The sequence below is a fragment of the Cyprinodon tularosa genome, unplaced genomic scaffold (genome assembly GCF_016077235.1).
Source record: "Cyprinodon tularosa strain WSP-4 unplaced genomic scaffold, ASM1607723v1 ctg301, whole genome shotgun sequence".
NCBI classification, from domain to species: Eukaryota; Metazoa; Chordata; class Actinopteri; order Cyprinodontiformes; family Cyprinodontidae; genus Cyprinodon; species Cyprinodon tularosa.
The window spans coordinates 121,465-143,670 of NW_024039010.1; the positions used below are offsets into that span (position 1 = coordinate 121,465).

General features: G+C 38.7%; 1 protein-coding gene across 1 annotated transcript; it reads left to right on the top strand.

Moving 5' to 3' along the window:
• Positions 1-17: 17 nt before the first annotated feature.
• LOC119787797 (regulator of G-protein signaling 22) lies at positions 18-22,013 on the top strand. The gene is made up of 23 exons (XM_038291838.1): positions 18-143; positions 219-244; positions 327-389; positions 463-642; positions 1,546-1,631; positions 2,149-2,264; positions 2,419-2,731; positions 2,845-3,000; positions 3,131-3,293; positions 4,956-5,075; positions 6,431-6,532; positions 7,076-7,270; positions 9,008-9,100; positions 9,683-9,831; positions 9,902-10,064; positions 13,825-13,989; positions 16,523-16,582; positions 17,008-17,163; positions 17,293-17,472; positions 17,551-17,610; positions 17,700-17,810; positions 20,969-21,056; positions 21,919-22,013. Exons 1-23 carry the CDS (start codon positions 122-124, stop codon positions 22,011-22,013), a joined length of 2,862 nt encoding a protein of 953 aa, XP_038147766.1. The 5' UTR covers positions 18-121.
• The last annotated feature ends 193 nt before the right edge of the window (positions 22,014-22,206 follow it).

The window sequence follows — 22,206 nt, forward strand, 5'->3', positions numbered from 1 at the left end:
TCTTTTGAAAAATGAGTCCATAGCAACCTGGAATGTTTGTGGTTAAACTACAGACCCAATTTAAAGGTTACTTCGCTTGTCTTTAGAAAATCGAGAAGACTGCTTTTTAAAAGTAGGAACAATGTCTGGAGTTACTTCAGCTGGTAAGAGCTTATGTTTAATTTTTCACCCTTAAGGACATTTGTGATGGTTTCTAATAAGGTTTTCTCTCTGCTTAGAAATCTGCCTCACTGCTGAAAACCTTGTGGGTAACGCTTTTCTGTTTCCCTTTATTTCAACTGACTTTAGCGTTTATTAGAACTTTATTTACTGTAATCTTTTTACAGGAGAGCTCTCTGGCATCGGATCGCATGCTGGTTTACTATTTCAATGAGTTCTTAAATCTGCCGGTAATTTACATTTAATATAAAGATTTCAGCATTAAAAAGCAAAAACTCTCCTAATGACATTTTATTTTCTAAGTCTTTCTCACAGGCTTTGATGTACAATCAGGAATCGGGACTTTTTGAGGTGGTTAATCCAGAAGCTCAGATTGTCTCCGGGAGGATGAGCGCGGCTCTGAAACTCTGTGAAACATGGCTGCATTCTGGTGACCTGCCTGCGATTTGCAGGACGCCACCGGACAACCGTTATTCTGTCCAAGTAAGAGTGTGTTTAAGAAAACCATTGGAAGTAGATATGAAATTTACGGAAGAGCATTAGGGCCAACTTAACTGATTTTTAAATTTTATTTCAGTTTAACATGGGAAAAAAGTCAGAATTCTGAGAAAAAAAGTCAGAATTCTGAGATTAAAGTCAGAATTCTGAGAAAAAAGTCAGAATTCTGAGATTAAAGTCAGAATTCTTTTTCTCTGAATTCTGACTTTAATCTCAGAATTCAGACTTTTTTTTCCTCAGAATTCTGACTTTAATCTCAGAATTCTGAGATTAAAGTCAGAATTCTGAGATTAAAGTCAGAATTCTTTTTCTCTGAATTCTGACTTTAATCTCAGAATTCAGACTTTTTTTTCCTCAGAATTCTGACTTTAATCTCAGAATTCTGACTTTAACCTCTGAATTCTGACTTTAATCTCAGAATTCTGGCTTTTTTCTCAGAATTCTGACTTTAATCTCAGAATTTTGGATCTTAATGTAGATGGGCACCATGAAGGAAGAGATGTGGGAGCACTCGACTTCACTGACAAAGATGTGAGTTGTTTGACACATTGGTGGAAAATGACGGAATTAGGCAACTTTTTACGTGCCCGAGGGGTCCCCTCATTAATGGAGGAGCAGAAGGTCATTAAAACAAGAGAGCTAGTCTCTAAAACAGACGAGGCTTGATGCTAACATGTTTGTTATCTGTCAGAATTCTGAGAAAAAAGTCAGAATTCTGAGATTAAAGTCAGAATTCTGAGATTAAAGTCAGAATTCTGACTTTTTTCCCCATATTAAACTGAAATAAAATTTAAAAATCAGTAAACTTTTTTATTTTTTCCAGTGGCCCTAATCTTCTTCCGTAGATATTAGACAGAAATCATCTGAGGAATGTCTCCTCCTTTGCAGTGCATCGATAGAGAGCAAGGCATTCAGTGGATTAAAGAGAAAAGATTTCCCTTTTTCCTTCGGAGTGATTTCTACCATGAATACAGGTAATAAATGGCACAAATAGACATTGTTTTCATACACTTTAAAGGACGATGAACACATATCCCTGATTATGGCTGGCTCAAAAGGTCAAAGGCAGGATAGGTGCCTTCATGTATTTTTGCAAACCTCTATTTGGCCTCTGATGTTGCTTTTGGCTTAAAACCTGCACTGAGATTTGCCATTATTTTCTTTATTGATTCTTAACAGGTGTTATACTTTTGTTTTGCTTTTGAATCTCATTAAAAAACATGGCAGGTGACAGGTGTCCCTTTATTAAACCTGTCAGGCATTTACTATTGAAGACATAGTCAGTATTTTTTACTGTTTTATTTAATATTTGAGGCTTGTTTCAATACTGTTACCACTAAACCCTTAAGTTGTTTCTGGCTGCACATAGAATAAACGCCTCTCTACTCATTAAACACATTAAACAGTAACTGTTGGTTTGTTTCCAAACCAGGCAAGTAGAGCATGTGATTAGTTTCTGTTCCAGCTGAACCTTCCTTTTTTTCCCTCCAGACTTTCTAAGCTCTTGTTACAGTGGAATCAAAACTTCTGCAGTAACTGGTTCAATAAAAATGTTCTTGAGGGTCTTAGATGCCCATATTATCTGGAGGACAAATCAGCTAAACCAGGTGGGTCTGGAATCTACTACTGGGCTATGCTCAAGATGTCTTTTAAGTATTTGATAAAAGTTTTATATATATTTTTTTAAACCAGAATCAAATTATTTCGGAATAAAAGGAGCTTCAGTTTCTTATTCCTCTTTGTCCTTATCTGTCCTGTCAGCAGGTCCATTAGAAAAGCACAGAGCAGATGAGAAACTGCTGAAGAACCAGGCTGACAGTCAAATGTCAAACGTCTTCAGGAGAGACGAAGAAGAAAACCAACAAACAGCAAATATAGATGGAGCAGGAGTTGAAAGGGGGAGGAGAGACAATACCCAAACAGGTGCTCGGATTTGGTGCTGTAACTGTGGAAATAGAGCAGGCTTAGATGACTTCAAGGTGTTTTTGCAAGGAAGACCAGCAGAGAAGCTCCTGAATTTGTGGATGGATGTAGAGAGACTGAGAGCGATTCAGCAGACGGAGCGAAAAGACAGGTAAACAATGCTGCATTAACACTAGGACCTGATTTAAACAGCTTTTATCTCTGTCAAAGCAAACCTTTTGAAATAAAATGTAAAACAAAGACAAATGTAATGTTTGTTTCCAGGTATTTGGCTGTAATGAGGAGTTGGTATCTGCACAGCAGCAGACGCCTGAATGTGGTGCAGCTCTCCACATTGGGACTGACTACCTCCCCCTGCTGGACAGAAGAGAAGCTGCGCTCAGTTCAGCCCCTTCTTATGGAGCCCCTCCTCAACTACTGGTCTGGTTCACAGAATTTATTTTTGAAAGTAAATTTTTGTGCAATGAGAATTGCACTACATACGTGTATAAATATTATACCTTAAAAGGGCTTCCTTCATTGAACTACTTTAACTCCATCTGTGCTTCAGGCTTCCTCTGTTCTGGACATCAATGTCTGTTCATGGGGGACGTGGGACAGAGACATGCTGCTTCCCTTTCTCGGGCATGAAGCCCTGCTGGGGCTCTACATCTGCAGACAGTCTCAACCCTGATCTGTGTTTGTCTGCTTTCTCTCCTTCTGTTTTTACTCAGGTAGGTCTAAAAACAAAGAAGAAAAAAATACTCTAGATGTTTTTTCTTTGCTGTCTGTTGTTCTTACAAACTCTATGCTGTACATTTTTATTTCTGAGGATCTTAATTATCTATAACAGTAAAGAGTATGCAGGAGAGTCGGTTATAAACCTACTCATTTTAATCATTAACACTTGAATTGCTCTCTTGTATAAGCTCATTTGCACATTTCTGCAGACTTTAAAAATGTTCAGTTAATAAGTTTATAATGATTGAAATGTATTAACTCACATTGGAGAAAGTTCACACTCTGCATTTAACCCATCCCCTTGGGGAGCAGTGGGCTGCCATTGTGCGGCGCCTGGGGAGCAGAGTGGGGTTAAGGGTCTTTGCTCAGGGAGCGGCAGTCTGAGGGAGTGGGGCTCAGATTTAGAACCTCAGGATCAACCACTAGGCTGCCGCTCCCCAGTTTGGAGTGAATTTAGTTCCATTGTTACAAACAAAAAACATGCTTTAAAAACTGTAATTTGAAGTAGAAAAAAAATGAAACTTTGAAAAATTTTGATTTTTTTTTTTTTTTATTGTTTTCTCTCATTTCTTAATTTTTTATGTTTTCACTTTTTCATATTTTTCACATCTTTTATACAGAGAGGAAAATAAGTATCTAAACACCTGTCTATCAGCTAGAATCCTGACCCTCAAAGACCTGTTAGTCTGTCTTTAAAATGTCCACCTCCGCTTCATTCATTAACCTAAATTAGATTCACCTGTTTGAAGTCGTCAGCTGCATAAAGACACCTGTCCACCCCATACAATCAGTAAGAATCAATCTACTAACATGGCCAAGGCCAAAGAGCTGTCCAAACACACTAGAGACAAAATTGTACACCTCCATGAGGCTGGAAAAGGCTATAGAGAAATTACCAAGCAGCTTGGTGAAAAAAAAGGTGCATTGTTGGAGCAAGTATTAGAAAATAGAAGCTAAACATGACTGTTAATCTCCCTCAGACTGGGGATCCATGGAATCCTGGAGTCTCAATGATCCTAAGAAAGGTGAGAAATCAGCCCAGAACTACATGGGAGGAGCTGGTCAATGGACTGAGAAGAGCTGGAAACACCGTTTCCAAGGTTACTGTTGGTAACACAGTAAGACAGAAGGTTCCCCAGCTTGAACCAGCACATGTCAAGGCCCGTCTTCAGTTTGCCAATGACCATCTGGATGATCCAGAGGATTCATGGGAGAAAGTCATGTGGTCAGATTAGACCAAAATATAACTTTTTGGTCATGATTCCACTATCTGTGTTTGGAGGAAGAACAATGAGTATCATCCTAAAAAACACCATCCCTACTGTGAAGCATGGGGGTGGTAGCATCATGCTTTGGGGATGTTTTTCTTACTGACTTGTATTTTACAGATCACATTCTCTTCACTTCAATAAAAATGTTAACCTCCAGCAGACTTTTTACTGATCTGTAAAAGACAATTTGAAAAGAATGACATTCCTAAAACTCAGTCAGAAAGAGAAAAGTTTTTATTTCTGGATTGCATTTTATTTATTTTCATTTACAAAACAAGTCCTTTGCAACAGTGTTGGAACCAAGTTAACTCCATAGTTCAGAGAAGTTTACCACTGCATCGAAAGCTTTTCTAGAATAAAAGCGTTCCTCTGTGTTTCTGTCAGATGTCGACCACACGTCGTTCGTCATTAGGTGGAGAAATGAAAAGGATGCTGCTGTGTCTCCTTGTTGAGTCGCTGTCAGGCCTTTATTTCACACTCTTCTGTGAACAAGCTGGAAACCAGGTACAAACAAAAACCTTAGGATATTTTACTCACCAGTGGTTTTACTGTGGATGCATCCTGCTGTAATTTAGATGGTATAGAAATAATTATTATTCTTATAAATAATTATTATTATTTATAAGAATAAGAATATAGGCAGCAATAATGTAAAGATATAAATAACACCTTTATGATTTTAGTTTGTTCCTAAAGTAGAACACTGACTCCTTTCAAGATAAGATTTTTATTCATGTTTGCAGAAACAAAGCTCCACACATGGAAACTATTGCTAACTTTAGGAATCTTCTGTCAGCTGACAGGTGTTCAGATGCCAAAGACCATCTTCAGGGTTTTCACCAAGATTTGAGGGTTCATGGCCCCATTCGTTACTCCCTCAGTCAATCTTTGGCTTCCTGTGAAAGTCGTAGGGAAGTCATATTTAAATGTCAATTCAATCTGGCTTAAACATCTATATAAATGTACCCTTTATCAGGCGATATTGTCCCAAAATTTAGAAAATGTTTATTATTTTTATATAATTTTTTTTCTTTTATCCTGTAAGCTGTGGGTTTCTTTCCTTATCTTATGCAGGACAATTAGTTAAACGTCAGCCTGAACACCTAAATTCGGCCAATCAGTGTAGTCCTGTTTCTCTGACTGTGACTGGCTGGATCTGCTCTCCTTCATTTGTTGTTCATTAAGTCCCTTTTTGGCATGAAAACTGGCCCAGAGCTCATCTAACAGTTTCTGTCCAAGACAGAGGCACCTATAGACTTTATTATTACCTTTTCTGAAATAGAAAATATTCCTATTTCTTTTGCTTCTGTCTCCTTGAACCCCAGTCAGCCTCAGCAGATGGCCGCTCACACCGATCCCGGTTCTGCTGGAGGTTTCTTCCTGTTTAGAGTGCTATGATCACTCCCCTATTAACGCCTAGATTAACTTAAAACCTCGAAACCTGCAGGCAAAATATGTTTTATTTTATTATTTTGGTGCCTGCAGCTTGGATTACTTGCATGACTCACGAAATATCACAATTATAACCAAACTCCCTGAATGTTGTGGGCGTCGCCATGTTGATTTGCTTTTTTACCTCTAGGGAGCAGTAGTACCATAGATTGTCAGTAGGTGGCGAAGAACCGTGCTAGAGTGGTTTTTTAAATAGTCGTAAGGAGCCGAGCTAGGCATGGATCAGTTTTCAAAGGGGAGATTAAATGGGGCGTAAGGCTCCTAATGTACAACATCCAAAGTAAAGTTGTTAAATTCTATTATGGTGGATAAACAGTTCGATTGCTATGAATATTTAATTGTTGCTGATGTTGCATAAAGGAAAAAAGTCTCATAATGTGACCTTTGCTGTCTGTGTTTGGTTTTAGCTCTGGCTAAATGCAGTTTACTTCTGCATAGACCTACAGCAGTACCATGAACTCTTCCACCAGGATGAACGGGACCCCTACAGAGAGCAGAGAGAGGCACAGGTCAGCTGTCCATTCAGATGAAAGGTTTCTGTTCTACATCAGAGGCCAATAAAACCAGCGTCTGGTTACGTTTACACAGAAGCTTATTTTCCATCCCTGTTAGGCCAATATACTGAGCCTCCCCGCCACCATTACCCTCTCTGCCCTTTTACCCCTCCTGCTTTAGGTGGAGAAATTGTATTTCTCATAAAAACAAATGAGTTCCACCCACACTTTTGGGCCAGCTCAGTCACCCAGAACCATTGTGCTGCACCATACTGGGACCACAGACAAACGAAGAACGTTTCGGTCCAGAACACATCACCCTGAAAACGTTTCTTAGTTGATTTTTAGTTCACCAGAGGGATTACATATAGTGGTGTTTCCATTGTGCCGTGGCCAGGAGGGTTAAACGAGCGACATTCATGTGGTGTGATGGCAGCTCTGATGAGAGGACGTGGTATTGTAAAAGCAGAGAGCGACGCTGATGAAGAAAGCGATTGTGGTTTTGCAGAAAAATGTTTCTCACTTGCAAAAGGTTTCCTCATTTCTTCTCCTCCCCAGCTCCTTTACTCCACGTACATTATTAGCTATGCCAGGAGGAGCATTAATGTTCCCCCAGAAATCGGGAGGGCGGTGTACAACAGACTGCAGCCTGCTTTTGAGGAGCTGTTTGATGAGGTGGAGGAACACGCACTGGACATCCTTCTGGAGCCGTGGACGCTGCTGATGGAGGGGGACAAAAAAACGCTCCAGCAGGTGTATCAAAACAAACAATCACAACATCGAAACGGGTTTTTTGGCATTTAAGTTTAGGTTATTAGAGCTTTTAGCTTGGTTTACAGGAAAAATCTAAACCTCAATGTGTTTAATTAAAGGTGCCGTAGGAGATCTTGGAAAAACGGTTCCAGCAAGCTGTATTTTTAAACATACACAACCATGCCTCTCCCTTCAGACCACCCCTCAAAACACATGAACGCTCATGCTGCCTGTTGAGGTGTTCGGATGTTTCCGAGATCGAGAACGAAAAAAGCAGAGACCGAGTGCTGGCAACACGAGCTAACGACAACATAACAGTGGCTAAAGCATTGACAGCATGGGCTTTGATGGTCAAAGTCATGTTTACTCTAACATACCGTAATTACTTATCGTACCCGTAAAGTGAAGCCAGAATAGCAGACAGGGGTGGAGGTGGAGGGAGCTTAAAAAGTCCTTGCTTTGTAGGTGTTGAGCTGGGTAGTTGCTGGCTGATCGCATTTTGATAACTTACAAAAATAGCACGGGAATCATAATTTGTACCGTATAGAGCTAATCTGACAAAATGTTTAGATGAACGACATGCATGGCTTTGAACTAGGTAACATGACCTACAGACCTTCTATTTCACTGCTTGCTGCATGGCTGTGGGGAGATCTTCAAGCCTCATGGTAAAAAAATGGGTCAGAAAAGATCTCCTACTGCACTTTTAAGAAACAAATTAATGCAGAAATAATGAAGAATAAAGATTATTTTTATGTTTATTATAATTAAAATATGTACAAAGTGTGGCAAGTGAGTTCAAAAAAGTTAAAATATAGTCTGCAACCATTTATTAACTAAAATTCACCTAAATAGTGTTTAATTTATTATAAACATACTGTTAACCAAGCGTATCCATGAAAACCTCGCTAGTTAAAAACAAAATCATCAGGATTAAGGAACATACACTTAAAAAACTATCTAGAAAGAAGTAAAAATTTCTTAAATTAAGTGTATATACCCTTAATAGGTAAATGAGATAGTTTTCGACTAGAACGAGTATTTTTACTCTTAAACTAAGATAATTAGATAAAATGCACTTGAAATAAGACGATGCAATTGTTTTCTTATTTTAGATGTAAATTGTCTTGTTCCATTGGCAAAATGTCTGTTTTACATCCTCTATCCAAGAAGATATGCAGTTATTTTAAGAAAAAAATAACTTATCTAGAGTTCAATTTTTTCCCAGTTTAGAAGGCGACATGAGATGAGCTGCAAAGAAGCTATGGAGGGAAGTTTGTCACGTTTTTTTTTCTTTCTTAATATTTTCTTTATTCATTATTTTACAGATTTTGCATTTAAAATAGAAATAATTGCATTTTACAGATCATATTCTTTTCACTGGGAGGGTTTTCCTCTGGAGAGAAGAGTGAAGACTCATTTCTATTGGTGTACATGGATGTTAGACACATTTTTATTGGCCGAAGTGCACGTCAAGAGAGATCATTTTATATTGAGGTTTAGGTAAAGAGAATGCAGTCTGTAATATGTTTTCAAAAGAATATAGTTAGCCAATCTCAATCTGAAAACAGAAATTTGCACACACAAAAAAATAAATAAATAAATATATATGTATATATATATATATATATATAAAGAAAAATAACAAAAAATCTGGGAAAAAAAAGAAATAACAAAATCAGGTACCTGAATGTCACCCAACCAGGTTGGCTAAATAGTTCCTGTGTTTGTGTCCAGGTGTGTGTGCAGGAAGAGGTGCGCTGCGTCGACAGCCCCGCGTACAGAGAACTCCAGAAGCTTTACGAGGCGTCGGTGCAGCAGCTCAAACAGGTCTGCAAGCATTAGGTCAAAAACATGTTTTTGCATAATTTTTCTTGTTTTTATTCTTTATTTTAAAACAGAAATAAAATGGTGGTTCAATGGTAGACAATATTAATTCTTTTTAAAATGGTAATTCATTAATTAATTTGCAGCTCTAAAAAGAGCTTTAAGCTGGATTAGGTGCTAAAATGCTATTTAAAGGTTGAAGATCCCTGCGCTAGATAATATGAAGCAAACACATTTTAAAAGTTAAGCTCAACAGCAGAAGAGGGGAAAAACATCTCTAAAAGGAGAAAACAACAACAAAGCTAGAGGTAAAAAGTAGAAATTTAAACAGAAACAGGAGCTGGTTTATTTAAAAATAGGAATAAACTGTATGATAAACATGTTTATAGAACAAAGGTTATACTTTTTGTTTACATATTTCATTCAAACGACTGTATAAATCTGCTTTTTTTTTTCCTCATAGTGAACTTTAGTATTTATAATTTTAAAACAACCAAATAAAGACTCTTAACAGATTCATCTGTTCTTTAGAGCTGAATTTATTCCAGACGCCGACTGAAACTTTTCCTCCATCTGTCTCCTCAGTCTCTTCCTCATGTGCAGCAGTGGGAGTCCATGTTTGCTCCTCCATCTGTTCCTCCTTCCGCTCCCCGCCGTTATCGTTTAACCTCTATACTCGGCCTGCGTGATGAGGTCGGACACTTCATGGCTTTCTTACAGAAACATGATGCAAGGTAAGAGAAGCGGCGAGCAGTGGGATGATATGAGATGTTTGGAAGTTAAATGAGTTTTTTTCGTTTTTAGCATCCATTTGATGTGTTGGTTGGACCTGGAACGCTTCAGGAAGACTTCCAAGAAGGACAAGGCCTACAGAAAGGAGAGGTTATCTCAGATTGCCTTCAAGTACCTCAACAAAAACTACTTCTTTGGCCCAGATAGCCCTGCTACAGCAGAGCAACAGGAATATGTAGGTGACAACGGTTTTATTCATTCAAAAATTTTTATAAACCACTAATTTAAGTTAAAGGGAAGGGAATCAGACTGATTGACACAAATAGATCTTTAATTTAGGTACCAGATTTAGTAAGTAGAGGCTGATAGTCTCTCCTCTGTTCTCTGTCTCCCTCTTCTGGCATCTCACAGTACTGCAGCTAAATCAACAACACAATCTGGTTAGAAATTAAATGAGATTAACTGAGCTCCAGCCACTTTTCCTTGGTAACCGGTGTTATTTGATGATAGCTATTCTCTGCAGCTTTCAGGGTTTTTATCCCGTCGACTGTTTAACATCGGCTCCAAATCAATGACTTCACCTCACAGGGATTTACTCTGCTTTATTCAACAAAAACAAAATACTTGTGTTGAAACTGTGGAGCAAGATGTTTGTGATTTGTTAGCGTCATCCTATAAAAGCATCCAAAGCAATTATTAAAATAGCTTTAGAATTAGAAAGCCACCTCTAATGCTTCTGACTCTGTAGGGGGTTGGCTCTGACAGCTGTTCTTACATCGAACTGTCGGTTCTTTTCTGTGTGCGATGTAGAGAGACTGACAGCTTTAATGTATGAGGTGCCCCCAGGGACATAAATCAGAATTAACTTGCATATACACATATTAAATTACACTCTTCCATATAATATACTGAAAACCTCACACAAACACTAGTAAAAAGCTCTCACATAAACTAGTGAAAACATTTACCTCTTATATAATCTACTCAAAAGCTCTCATACAAAGTAGTGAGAACTGTTCATATAAACCGGTGAAAAGCTTTACCTTTCATACACACTACTAGAAAGCTTTCATATACACTATTAAAAAGCTCTCATATACACTACTAGAACGCTCTCATATACACAATTAGAAAGCTCTCATATACACTATTAGAAAGCTCTCATATACACTACTAGAAAGCTCTCATATACACTACTAGAAAGCTCTCATATACACTATTAGAAAGCTCTCATATACACTATTAGAACGCTCTCATATACACTATTAGAACGCTCTCATATACACTATTAGAACGCTCTCATATACACTATTAGAAAGCTCTCATATACACTACTAGAATGCTCTCATATACACTATTAGAACGCTCTCATATACACTATTAGAACGCTCTCATATACACTATTAGAACGCTCTCATATACACTATTAGAACGCTCTCATATACACTATTAGAACGCTCTCATATACACTATTAGAACGCTCTCATATACACTATTAGAACGCTCTCATATACACTATTAGAACGCTCTCATATACACTATTAGAACGCTCTCATATACACTATTAGAACGCTCTCATATACACTATTAGAAAGCTCTCGTATACACTACTAGAATGCTCTCATATACACTATTAGAACGCTCTCATATACACTATTAGAAAGCTCTCATATACACTACTAGAACGCTCTCATATACACTATTAGAAAGCTCTCATATACACTACTAGAAAGCACTCATATACACTGCTAGAACGCTCTCATATACACTACTAGAACGCTCTCATACACGCTACTAGAAAGCTCTCATACATGCTACTAGAAAGCTCTCATATACACTACTAGAAGGCTCTCATACACGCTACTAGAAAGCTCTCATACACACTACTGAAAAGCTATTAGCGGATTTCAGTTGAAACGGAAGGTGTTTCAGTGAAACAGGAAGGACCGTCATTACACCGCAAGTTGTTTTAAACGGAGGTCATTCTGGCTAGCTCCGTACATTTTGTGCTATCTCCGGCCGAAATTGTATCAAATAAAATTATTGATCCATGCTCAGCTATCCGCTAAACAACTCACAGAAGCATGGGCATTACTCGACTTTATTTTTTATGTTTTTGCTTCAACAGAGATCCTTTTCCGGTGTTGTGCGAAATTCTGTTCCCATGTGAAAAATCTGTTCCACCTGTGTCGGGAGCGGGCCGCGCATTGCAGCCACATAAGCGGATCTGATCATTTCCCAGGCCTTTCGGATCATTTCTTAGTTAAATAAAAAGTCGTAAAATTATACAAGGTTGAGACATTTAGTTTAATCAGCCGCTGTTGTTTACAAAATTGTAAAATAAAAATAAAAAATGCGGTTTTCTTATGCTGTTTTGTGTTGTTATTTTAAACGCCAAGAGAATCAGTCTCTTTCCAAGTTTTTTCACTTCAGCCTGACAGAAATAAAAGTCAAGTCACCAAATATCAAATTTGTATTTATAATTTTTTATTACTGATATAAGATGATGGGAAGTGCCTGATAGCAGTTCCATAATATGGAAACAAATTAATTTAGCTGCAAATCTTAAACTGTGTTTATTCCTCTCTTCATCAACAACAAACCATCTGGATTCGGTGATATTTGAGCAATGTTTGGCTAAATTAAAGGAGGGGGACCATATATTTTAGCTTTCTAATAGTGTGTATGAAAGCTTTCCAGTAGTGTGTTTGAGAGCTTTCTAGTAGCGTGTATGAGAGCGTTCTAGTAGTGTATATGAGAGCCTTCTAGTAGTGTATATGAGAGCGTTCTAATAGTGTATATGAGAGCTTTCTAGTAGTGTATATGAGAGCTTTCTAATAGTGTATATAAGAGCTTTCTAGTAGTGTATATGAGAGCGTTCTAATAGTGTATATGAGAGCTTTCTAGTAGTGTATATGAGAGCTTTCTAATAGTGTATATAAGAGCTTTCTAGTAGTGTATATGAGAGCGTTCTAATAGTGTATATGAGAGCGTTCTAATAGTGTATATGAGAGCCTTCTAATTGTGTATATGAGAGCTTTCTAATAGTGTATATGAGAGCGTTCTAGTAGTGTATATGAGAGCCTTCTAGTAGTGTATATGAGAGCTTTCTAATAGTGTATATGAGAGCGTTCTAATAGTGTATATGAGAGCCTTCTAATTGTGTATATGAGAGCTTTCTAATAGTGTATATGAGAGCATTCTAATAGTGTATATGAGAGCGTTCTAGTAGTGTATATGAGAGCCTTCTAGTAGTGTATATGAGAGCTTTCTAATAGTGTATATGAGAGCTTTCTAGTAGTGTATATGAGAGCTTTCTAATAGTGTATATGAGAGCTTTCTAATAGTGTATATGAGAGCTTTCTAATAGTGTATATGAGAGTGTTCTAGTAGTGTATATGAGAGCTTTTTAATAGTGTATATGAAAGCTTTCTAGTAGTGTGTATGAAAGGTAAAGCTTTTCACCAGTTTATATGAACAGTTCTCACTACTTTGTATGAGAGCTTTTGAGTAGATTATATAAGAGGTAAATGTTTTCACTAGTTTATGTGAGAGCTTTTTACTAGTGTTTGTGTGAGGTTTTCAGTATATTATATGGAAGAGTGTAATTTAATATGTGTATATGCAAGTTAATTCTGATTTATGTCCCTGGGGGCACCTCATATTAATGCTTTGGCCTTTCACTCATTCAGTCACATAATGCCCCTCTTTCATCTCCCTGCTTCCCACTCCCTTACTGGTTCTCCTTTCAAAAGCCTTATGAGAGTAAATGAGGGCAGGCGCAGCTGTGCACTTTTCAAATAAAAAGAAAAACGTCAGAAAGATATAAGAAACAGAGAAATCTGAAGGATGAAAAGCTTGTGGGAAAAATGCCGGATGCAGCAGAAGGAAGGGAGGGAAACGTTTTCTGCAGGCAGGCTTTTTTTTTTTTTTTTTTATGATTTGTGTTTTTCGTTCCATCTCTTGTGTCTCTGTCATCTTCTCTTGCTGAGCAGATACTGCACTGGGTGGGTGGACTGGAGCGCATGAAGGAAGGACGCTTCTCTGACCCGGTGGTGGTGGGGATCCAGGAAATAATCAGGAATCACATCGAGGAGCGATGGATGCCTCTGTTCCTGTCTACTGAAGAGTTCAGAGAGCGCCAGAAACAGAAGGAAAAGGTGATCATCACGAATCCTCACACTTTGATTTATTGAAAGAGTGCTAAACGTCTTACATTAACTGCTGATAGAAAATGAAGTCAAACACACAGAGTTCAGGCAGCTTTAATGAGAAAAGCACCTTATTCATAATGTGCTGCTGATCCTGAACTGATCCACCACTGGGTGGCGCTCTGACCTTTAGTACCCACCCCGTCAATGCTTAAACTAGAAACACTTTTACTTTTTATTTTGTGCTTTAGCCTTTTTCATTGTTATCATTAGTGAGTTTAGCTGATGTTTATGTGCTTTAGTTTATGACTGAAAACATTTGGTGTTTTTTTTTGTTTTCATTTGACATTCAGTCCAATGGTTTCAAGATAAGTTTAAAAAAGGGGGGGCATGGTGTTACAAACCTCTATTCTCACCCTCTGTCTAAAACCTTGATATATTAGATATGATAGAGCAACATAAAGTAGAATGTAAAGCCAAGAAGCAGGAGCTGCAGAGATTCAATTCAATTCAGTGTATTTCTATAGTGCCGGTTCACAACATGTCACTCTACAGTTCACCAGATCATCATTCAAAGTTTTCTATCCAAGGAAAACCAGTTGATTGCATCGACTCATTGACTTGAATGCAATCCCTCATACTAAGCATGCTTGTAGTGACGGTGGGGAGGAAAAACTCCCTTTGAACAGGAAGAAACCTCCAGCAGAACCAGGCTCAGTGTGAGCGGCCATCTGCCGAGGCCGACTGGGGTTCAAGGAGACAGAAGCAGAGATACAGAAAGCAGCTGGAAAAGGCGGCCCCATCCAGGAAACACACAGCCAGGCAGACGAGCTCCGAGCCAGCTCCCATGTCAGAGGACGAAGAGAGCACATCCAGCTAGTCATGGTCAGAGAAACAGGACTACACTGAAAAACAGGCCGATCTCCAGCATCTATAAACAAAGGTGTTGATGGCAGCAGCACAGCTGATATTTCTCTGCAGGATGGAGTCACAGCCAAACAGGAACAGACCAGATGAAAAGCAGAGAGAGAGCATAGTGTTTAGAGATTAAACTAACAGATTCTGCAGGGTAGGAGAATAGAGAGAGAATGATGAAAAGGGTCCCTATGTCCTCCTGCAGTTTAAGTCTATTGCAGCATAACTATATATAGATATCTCAGTATAACCTGAGTCACTCTAACTATAAGCTTTATCAAAAAGGAAAGTTTTAAGCCTAGCCTTAAAAGTAGACAGGGTGTCTGCCTCACGGACTAAAACTGGTAGTTGGTTCCACAGGAGAGGAGCCTGATAACTAAAAGATCTGCCTCCCATTCTATTTTTAGAAATTCTAGGAACCACTAGTAAACCTGCAGATTGAGAGCGAAGTGCTCTGTTAGGAACATAAGGAACAATCAGATCTCTGATATAAGATGGAGCTTGGCCATTTAAGGCTTTATATGTGAGAAGGAGGATTTTAAATTCTATTCCGGATTTAACAGGAAGCCAATGAAGAGAAGCCAGGATAGGAGAGATATGATCTCTCTTTTTAATTTTCATCAGAACTCTGGCTGCAGCATTTTGGATCAGCTGAAGGCTTTTAACTACAGTTTGTGGACTTCCTGATAGTAAAGAATTACAATAGTCCAGCCTTGAAGTAACAAATGCATGGACTAGTTTCTCAGCATCACCCCTGGACAGGAGATTTCTCATTTTTGCAATATTCCTCAGATGAAAGAAGGAACGTCAGGCATTATCAGATCTAAATTGTGAAGGTGTTACAGGGGCTTTATATCTGGTGTCATCAGATGCTCTTCCAGGAGGACTGAATCCTGGAAACTCACTGACTGGATGCAGTCAGCTGGTTTTCCATTGATAAAAACTTTCAACCAGCCTGTCTGTGCTGCGAATCTGGGCTCTATAAACAGAATTGTAGAGGTTCCCACTGTTAGACTCACCATGATGACTCATTTGTAATATTACCTGCAAAAAAAAACAGTAGTTGTTGTTATCGGTGGAAAAAGTCAAGTCTTTTCATTGCGCCGTGACGTTATCTTCAGCTGTGTTTCAGGGATTCATTAGATGCCTGGTTGGTGTCTTTAGTAATTATATTAAATATGTTTGAGATATTCATTTATTCAGGCTGATTCTGGCTGTAAAACGTCTCTAACAGACACAGGAAAGGATCAGACACTATAAGCCGTCGCTGGCCTGCTGTTCACTTATGCGGAAACACATAAACCGCAGATTCTGCTGCTCTGCCTCATTATGTTATCAAGTTTACAAGCCGTAGAGACACAGATCCTCTCGTTAGGTAATTAAAGGTAGATGAAGTTTAACACTTCATCTCCCTTTCCAAGTTTACACTCTGGAAAGGGAGGTGAGTGTAAGGATGGAAAAGATGTCTGAGAAGTGAAAGGAGGTTGGAGGGTAGAGAGCAGAGCAGACGGGAGGCAGAGGAACATCAGAGAGCGGAGGTGAAAGGGAGGCGATTCCAGCCGGAGAGGAAACCAGAGGGACATTTAGAAATCTGCATTTCTGACTCCTTTATGTTTCTGTGTGGTAGCTGCAAACGGCCGAAAGGTTTTCAGTCCACCGAAGGAAAGCAAGTAAAGCAGTTTTGAAGGTAAGAAAAAATCAGATATTATCCTGCTAAAATCAATATTTAAATTTCTCTTGAAATCTATTTTTTCTTTAACAATTTACCAAATCAGTAAAATGATTTTAAAGGACAACCTTTGCTTTCTTATTTTCAAGCCCTTAGTGTCTAATTATCGGATTTTTAGGACAAACACACTGATCCCATTGGGAGATAAACTTATTTACCGCAATTGAAGGGAAAATGCACTAATTTTAACATTTAATTAACTTATTTCAGATCAGTTTTTGCAGTGTATGATCAATTATAAATAAAGCATTTCCTAATCAGCAGCCATGAGACGTTGGTCCATGTTTTAGCAGCGACATTAATAAAAGATCTTTATTGCTAACTATATTAGCTTTCCACAGCAGAAAATATCTTCATGGTCTCTACCTGCTGCCTGTCTGCAGCCTGGGCTCTGGTGGACCTCCACCATAAAGATCATGCTGTTTCGGAGAGCTCTTCTGCACCCGTCCACCTGCAGCCAGTTCCAGCACTTTGTCTCCCTGAAAGGAAACTTTCTGAAAAATGACGTATGTTTCTGGGTGGAGGCACAGAGATACAAGGTAAACTTGATCCAGTCTCTTGCTTTATTTTCCACGGCCCACGTACCTTCCAGATATCAAAGGTTTTTTTTTTTTTAAGTGTGTATATAGATTTCATCACTTGATGCTTTGTTTATCATCTGAATACAGGACCTCTATCATTCGCACAGCGATCTGGGCATCATCCAGCAGAAGATTTCCACAATAATCAGCTGCTTCATCAACTCCTCCATGGCCCCCAGTCTCCAGATAGACATCCTTCCTGATCAGGCACAGCGCATCCTGGAGCAGCGGCAGCAGCCCGGCCCTTACATCTTCAGAGAGGCACAGGTACCGTTTCCTCTTGTGTTTGAACACAGTAGAAAAATAAAATATCTTATAATTCATGCTTTCTTTGTGCAAATGAAGATTTCAGTTTTTAGGGGACTGCTGAAGTTTTGGGATAAATTTCAACAGCTGAGGGCACAGGTGAGGAAAAAATAAAATCCAAAAAAGCTTTTAAGAAACAAGTTTAGAATGAAAAGATTACAAATAAGCCTGGATATTTTTGACAAAAGGAACTGGAGAGACATGAGGAGGTTAAGATGGACGATGATGAGCTGGAGGACATGGATGGAAAGAGTTTGCTGAGGCAACAAAGCCAGAACCTGATGACGCGTTCACAGCCGGTAAGAAGCTGCTTCCTGATCTTTAAAGTCGTAGGGAAGTCAATTTTAACTTTCAAATAATTCTGGCTTAAACATGTATGTAAATGTAATCTTTATCAGACCATATTGTCCCAAAAGTTAGAAAATTTCTATTTGAAAAAAATAAATAAATCCTGTCCTAAAATCAGTGTTTTTTTCCCCCGTTATCTTATGCAGGCCAGTTAGTTATACGTCAGCCTGAACACCTAAATTCGTCCAATCATATATCAACGGTCATCTGTCAATCAAATGTTTTCGCTCACAGCATCTTGATTAATATGTCGCAGCTAATATACGCAACAGTTGAAATCAGAATCATTTCCTTTCCCATTGAGTTCCGTCCCAGTGTTCACGGGGATGGACGTCTGTGTCTTCAGCAGGCGTAGAGCTAACAGAACTGGCAGCGTTGCGAGGAAAGGGCTCAAACATGTACGGCTGGAAGCCTTCTACACCAAACCAAGCTTCTGCCGCCCTGGCGTCCTCTTCCACAACATATTTGTCCCCGCTTTCCTCTAAATAAAAAATGGATAAAGGAGGAGACTCATCCTCGACCTCCGACACTAAACTCTCCTCCTCTTGCATGTTTCCTCTGTCCATAGCGTTCCTTGACAGTGTCGATTCTAAGTCACCAATTTAGAGCTACTTGGTCCCAATGGAATTTCCCATTGGGAACCTACTAGCACTAAGTTGCTAACTGGTCAGCAAGATGCTTCTGACAAACCAGCCATAACCAAACATGCTTGCGAACCTTCCACCTCAACAATCCTGCCCCCTTGATAAACTACCAATCACATTCGCTTTATTCACGCGTGTAAAGTCCACTCAGAATGTGGACATTCAACGGTTGGGGCCGTTTCCCTACGACTTTAAAGATAAGAAATCCTGCAACTCTTTCTCAGGAAAATAAGTCAAAAGTAGGCTATGCATTTTAAATGTTTTTTTTATTTTGTGTTTTTACCCCAAAGAGAAGGCTGTTAAATGACTTTATTATATGAGCTGGGTTTGTTTATTTATGCCAGTAAAGCTTAATTTCATCATCATGGCTGCAGAGGTTTGGACATATCTAACAGCACTGATCCAAACTCTGCTAAAGAGTCAGCTGGAGAGGATCAGGGTGTAAAAACAGTGGGGGAAAAGCAATGCCATGTTGGTTTGATGGGAGGATGAAACGAGGTGAAATCACTTTAGGTTTCTCCTGTTAAGAGTTTTTCCTCTCCACTGTCGCTAAAAGCATGCTTGGTGTGAGGGATTGCATTTGAGTCAATGCAATCAACTGGATTTCCTTAGTTAGAAAACTTTGAATCAATTTGACGATATTGTCTTATGAATTGCAAAGTGCCTTGAGATGACATGTGTTGTGAATTGGCGCTATAGAAATAAACTGAATTGAAATCCTGCTGTGTTTAGCGTCACTGTCCTGGTTCATAAGTTTGGCCTCTTCAACTGTTAGAATGATGGATCTATTCTTACCAATCAATTTTTGGAAGAAATCTTTTCATTGGATAATGTGACGTCATTAGCGTACAGCTTGTATAACAATGTAAAGCAATGCAGCCATGAATGTCGAGACCACTGGCTACAAAAATGGAGTCAACCCGCTGATCTCTATTTATTCACTGGACTGCTGGTAGCCTGAAAATAGTATAGCCACAGGCCGCCATATTGGTACTCCCCACTCCCATCGAGACGCACCATAAAAATGCTTACGTGTGGAGCATTTGGCTGCAAAAACGTGTGTTCCCCAAGAAAATCCATCTATACGCTGATGTATCCTATAGTATATTATGTAGCGTAACATTAGTCTGGCTATCTCTGACTGACTCGAATACATGTCTAATGTTAGAAAATAGAAAGTAGAGTAAATAATATAGCATTAACAGACATGTACTTGTAATTCAGTGATGTAAAATCTTGAAATTATGTTTTATGTAATTACTACAACGTCATCAATACATGTATATTACATCTACATCATCAATTCAGCACTTTTGGCAGGACTGTATTATTATGCTCCATTAACATTAATTTTATTGTGATTGATTTATATAATATGTTATATTACAGGATTTATAGACTTCATTGACTTCATAATTACTGTAATGTGATGTGCCTATTTTTTATCATAACTTAAAGTAATCTACTTATGCTATGAAACCGCCAGTGTGTGTCCGAATAATGTATTTATCTTTATTTTAAAAAGTCTTAATCCCCCTAAAAATGATCGTCATCATTGTTTGATGCTGTAGCACACGTATTGTTTACATTGCGACAGGTCTAACTAGGGAGTACCAATATGGCAGCCGGTGGCTTCACTCCACCCTGTACTACCAACAGGCAATCAGCAATCCACTGAATAAACAGAGATCAGTGAGTAAACCCCTGAGTAAAAATGTCCAAACTGCAGCCAGCATATCACGGCTTTGTGTAGCCACCTCACAGGTTGACCTCTTCCATCATGGAGGTGCAGGAAGCTAGAGAACTCCCCCCTCCTCCCCCGTCTGTGGGAGGATGACCCACAGAGACTCGATAGGTTTGGAGCGGTACTTCGAGTTCCTTTTTTATTTCAAAGGTTCTGGTGGCCTTTGTTCCTCTAAACCAGCTAAAATCAACCCCCCCCCCCCCCTCTCTCTATTATGCTGGGTACACTGGAAAAACTGGAAATAAGAAAAAAAATGTCTTAAATTAAGTGTATTTACCCTTAATCTGAGTAGGTAAATTAAAGTTTGCCAATGGAATGAGGATTTTTACTCTTAAAATAAGATAATTAGATAACATGCACTTGAAATAAGACAATGCAATAGTTTTTTCTTGTTTTAAATGTAAATTGTCTTGTTCCATTGACAAATTGTCTCTTTTGCCTCCTCAATCCAAGAAAAAAGTGACTCATCAAGATATAGATTTTTTCTCCCTCGGTCACATCTGTCCAAAGAAAAAAATCCCAGATTCTGCTAAAGTGAGAGTTTATCTGGGACGTCTTCCCTTCTTCACATACCTGAAAGGTTCAGAGTGGAAACCTTCCAAAGCTACTAAAGATGCTAGCGTTAAATAATCAACCAGAAAACTGGAGCAGAAGTCAAACATGTTAACAGATTGATTAGCTGCCTTTAAATCAAATCTGATCTCATTACATTTCCCTGCAGCCACTGTGGTGCATGGCAGGTCTGAGGAGGAAGGAGGCGCTACTGAAGAAACCAATTCAGAGTGAGAGTTCCTCCTCCAGAAACTCTGGTTTGTATTTCACTTTTCTCCAGCGTACTATCCATCTATGGGGGGAAGTCTGTTCCATTATTGTCTTAAAGAACATGTTATCTAAATGGAAAGGAGAAAAAAAAAGCAATTTAGAAATGAAACTTTGAAACCGTGAAAGCCAAAAGTGGAATCTGGCTGCTGCTTTTGAAAAATGGCTGACACAGTCTCTGCCTCTAGGTGCTGCTAAATGAATTTTTATTTATTTATTTATTTTTTTTTTACAGATTTTATGTTTTACATTTTTATTCTAAATTCTGTTTCTTAAGTGAAGTTTTCTGAAGAGCAGTCTTTGTGTTTTCCAGATCACATTCTCTTTGTCTCTGGTGTTCAGGCTTCAGTCTGGATCAAAGATGCTTTCCTATTGGTCTCTTTGATGTTAGCATCAACATTTTATTGGCCAAGAAGAAGTGCTCATATGGGGCTTTAAGTGAGGACAATGTGGCTGTAAAACACAATTTGTAAAGAATGCGATTCGTAAAACTCAATCGGAGAACCTGAAACAAAAACGTTAAAAATAAAGATAAAATATTAAATAATATATGAGAAAACAACTGTTACTCTAAAAAAAAGTTTTCAAATTTTCATTTTTTTCTTGCAACAATTATGGAACAAAATTTTACTCCATAATTATCAAACTGTAAAGATGCGTCTTCTCTTTGTTAACTTGTTAGAGTCCAGTGATGCACCTAAAAACCAAATGAGGAATAAATAAACAGACTGAAGGAGCTCAGTGATTCGGTATCGCAGCTCTCCATGGAACCACAGTGGCTCCTTCCTTGTTAGACATGACAAACTAAAATGCAGGAACAGATGCTCACCACAGAAACTCTCTTCTGCTCAGACTCCTTTGCCGACTGCAGCATCAAGACGCCGAGTAAAAGGCAAAATGATCGACTGCCATCAAAAATGTCCTCAAAGCAGTCCGGCAGAGAGTAAGTGAACAAGTGGATGACATCAACTGCCGCTCGAGTCGTTTTTCATTACCTCTGCCTTTGTTTTAAACACAGAAAGCATCAGAACTAGGTGAGACCAACGTTGGCTTTAGGATGGAGGAAGAGCCTCACCGCTATCTGAGCTGGAGTGTAAACTGAGAGCAAAGCTGCAGTTTCCAGTCTGTAACCTCTACTGG

What these genes read in the sequence shown, in the direction of transcription:
- LOC119787797 (XM_038291838.1), top strand. Translation starts at nt 122, where the DNA reads ATGTCTGGAGTTACTTCAGCTG. An exon ending in GTCTGGAGTTACTTCAGCTG is followed by an intron (nt 144 to 218) that starts GTAAGAGCTTAT and finishes CTCTCTGCTTAG; the next exon opens with AAATCTGCCTCACTGCTGAA. An exon ending in TGATGACGCGTTCACAGCCG is followed by an intron (nt 17,811 to 20,968) that starts GTAAGAAGCTGC and finishes ATTTCCCTGCAG; the next exon opens with CCACTGTGGTGCATGGCAGG.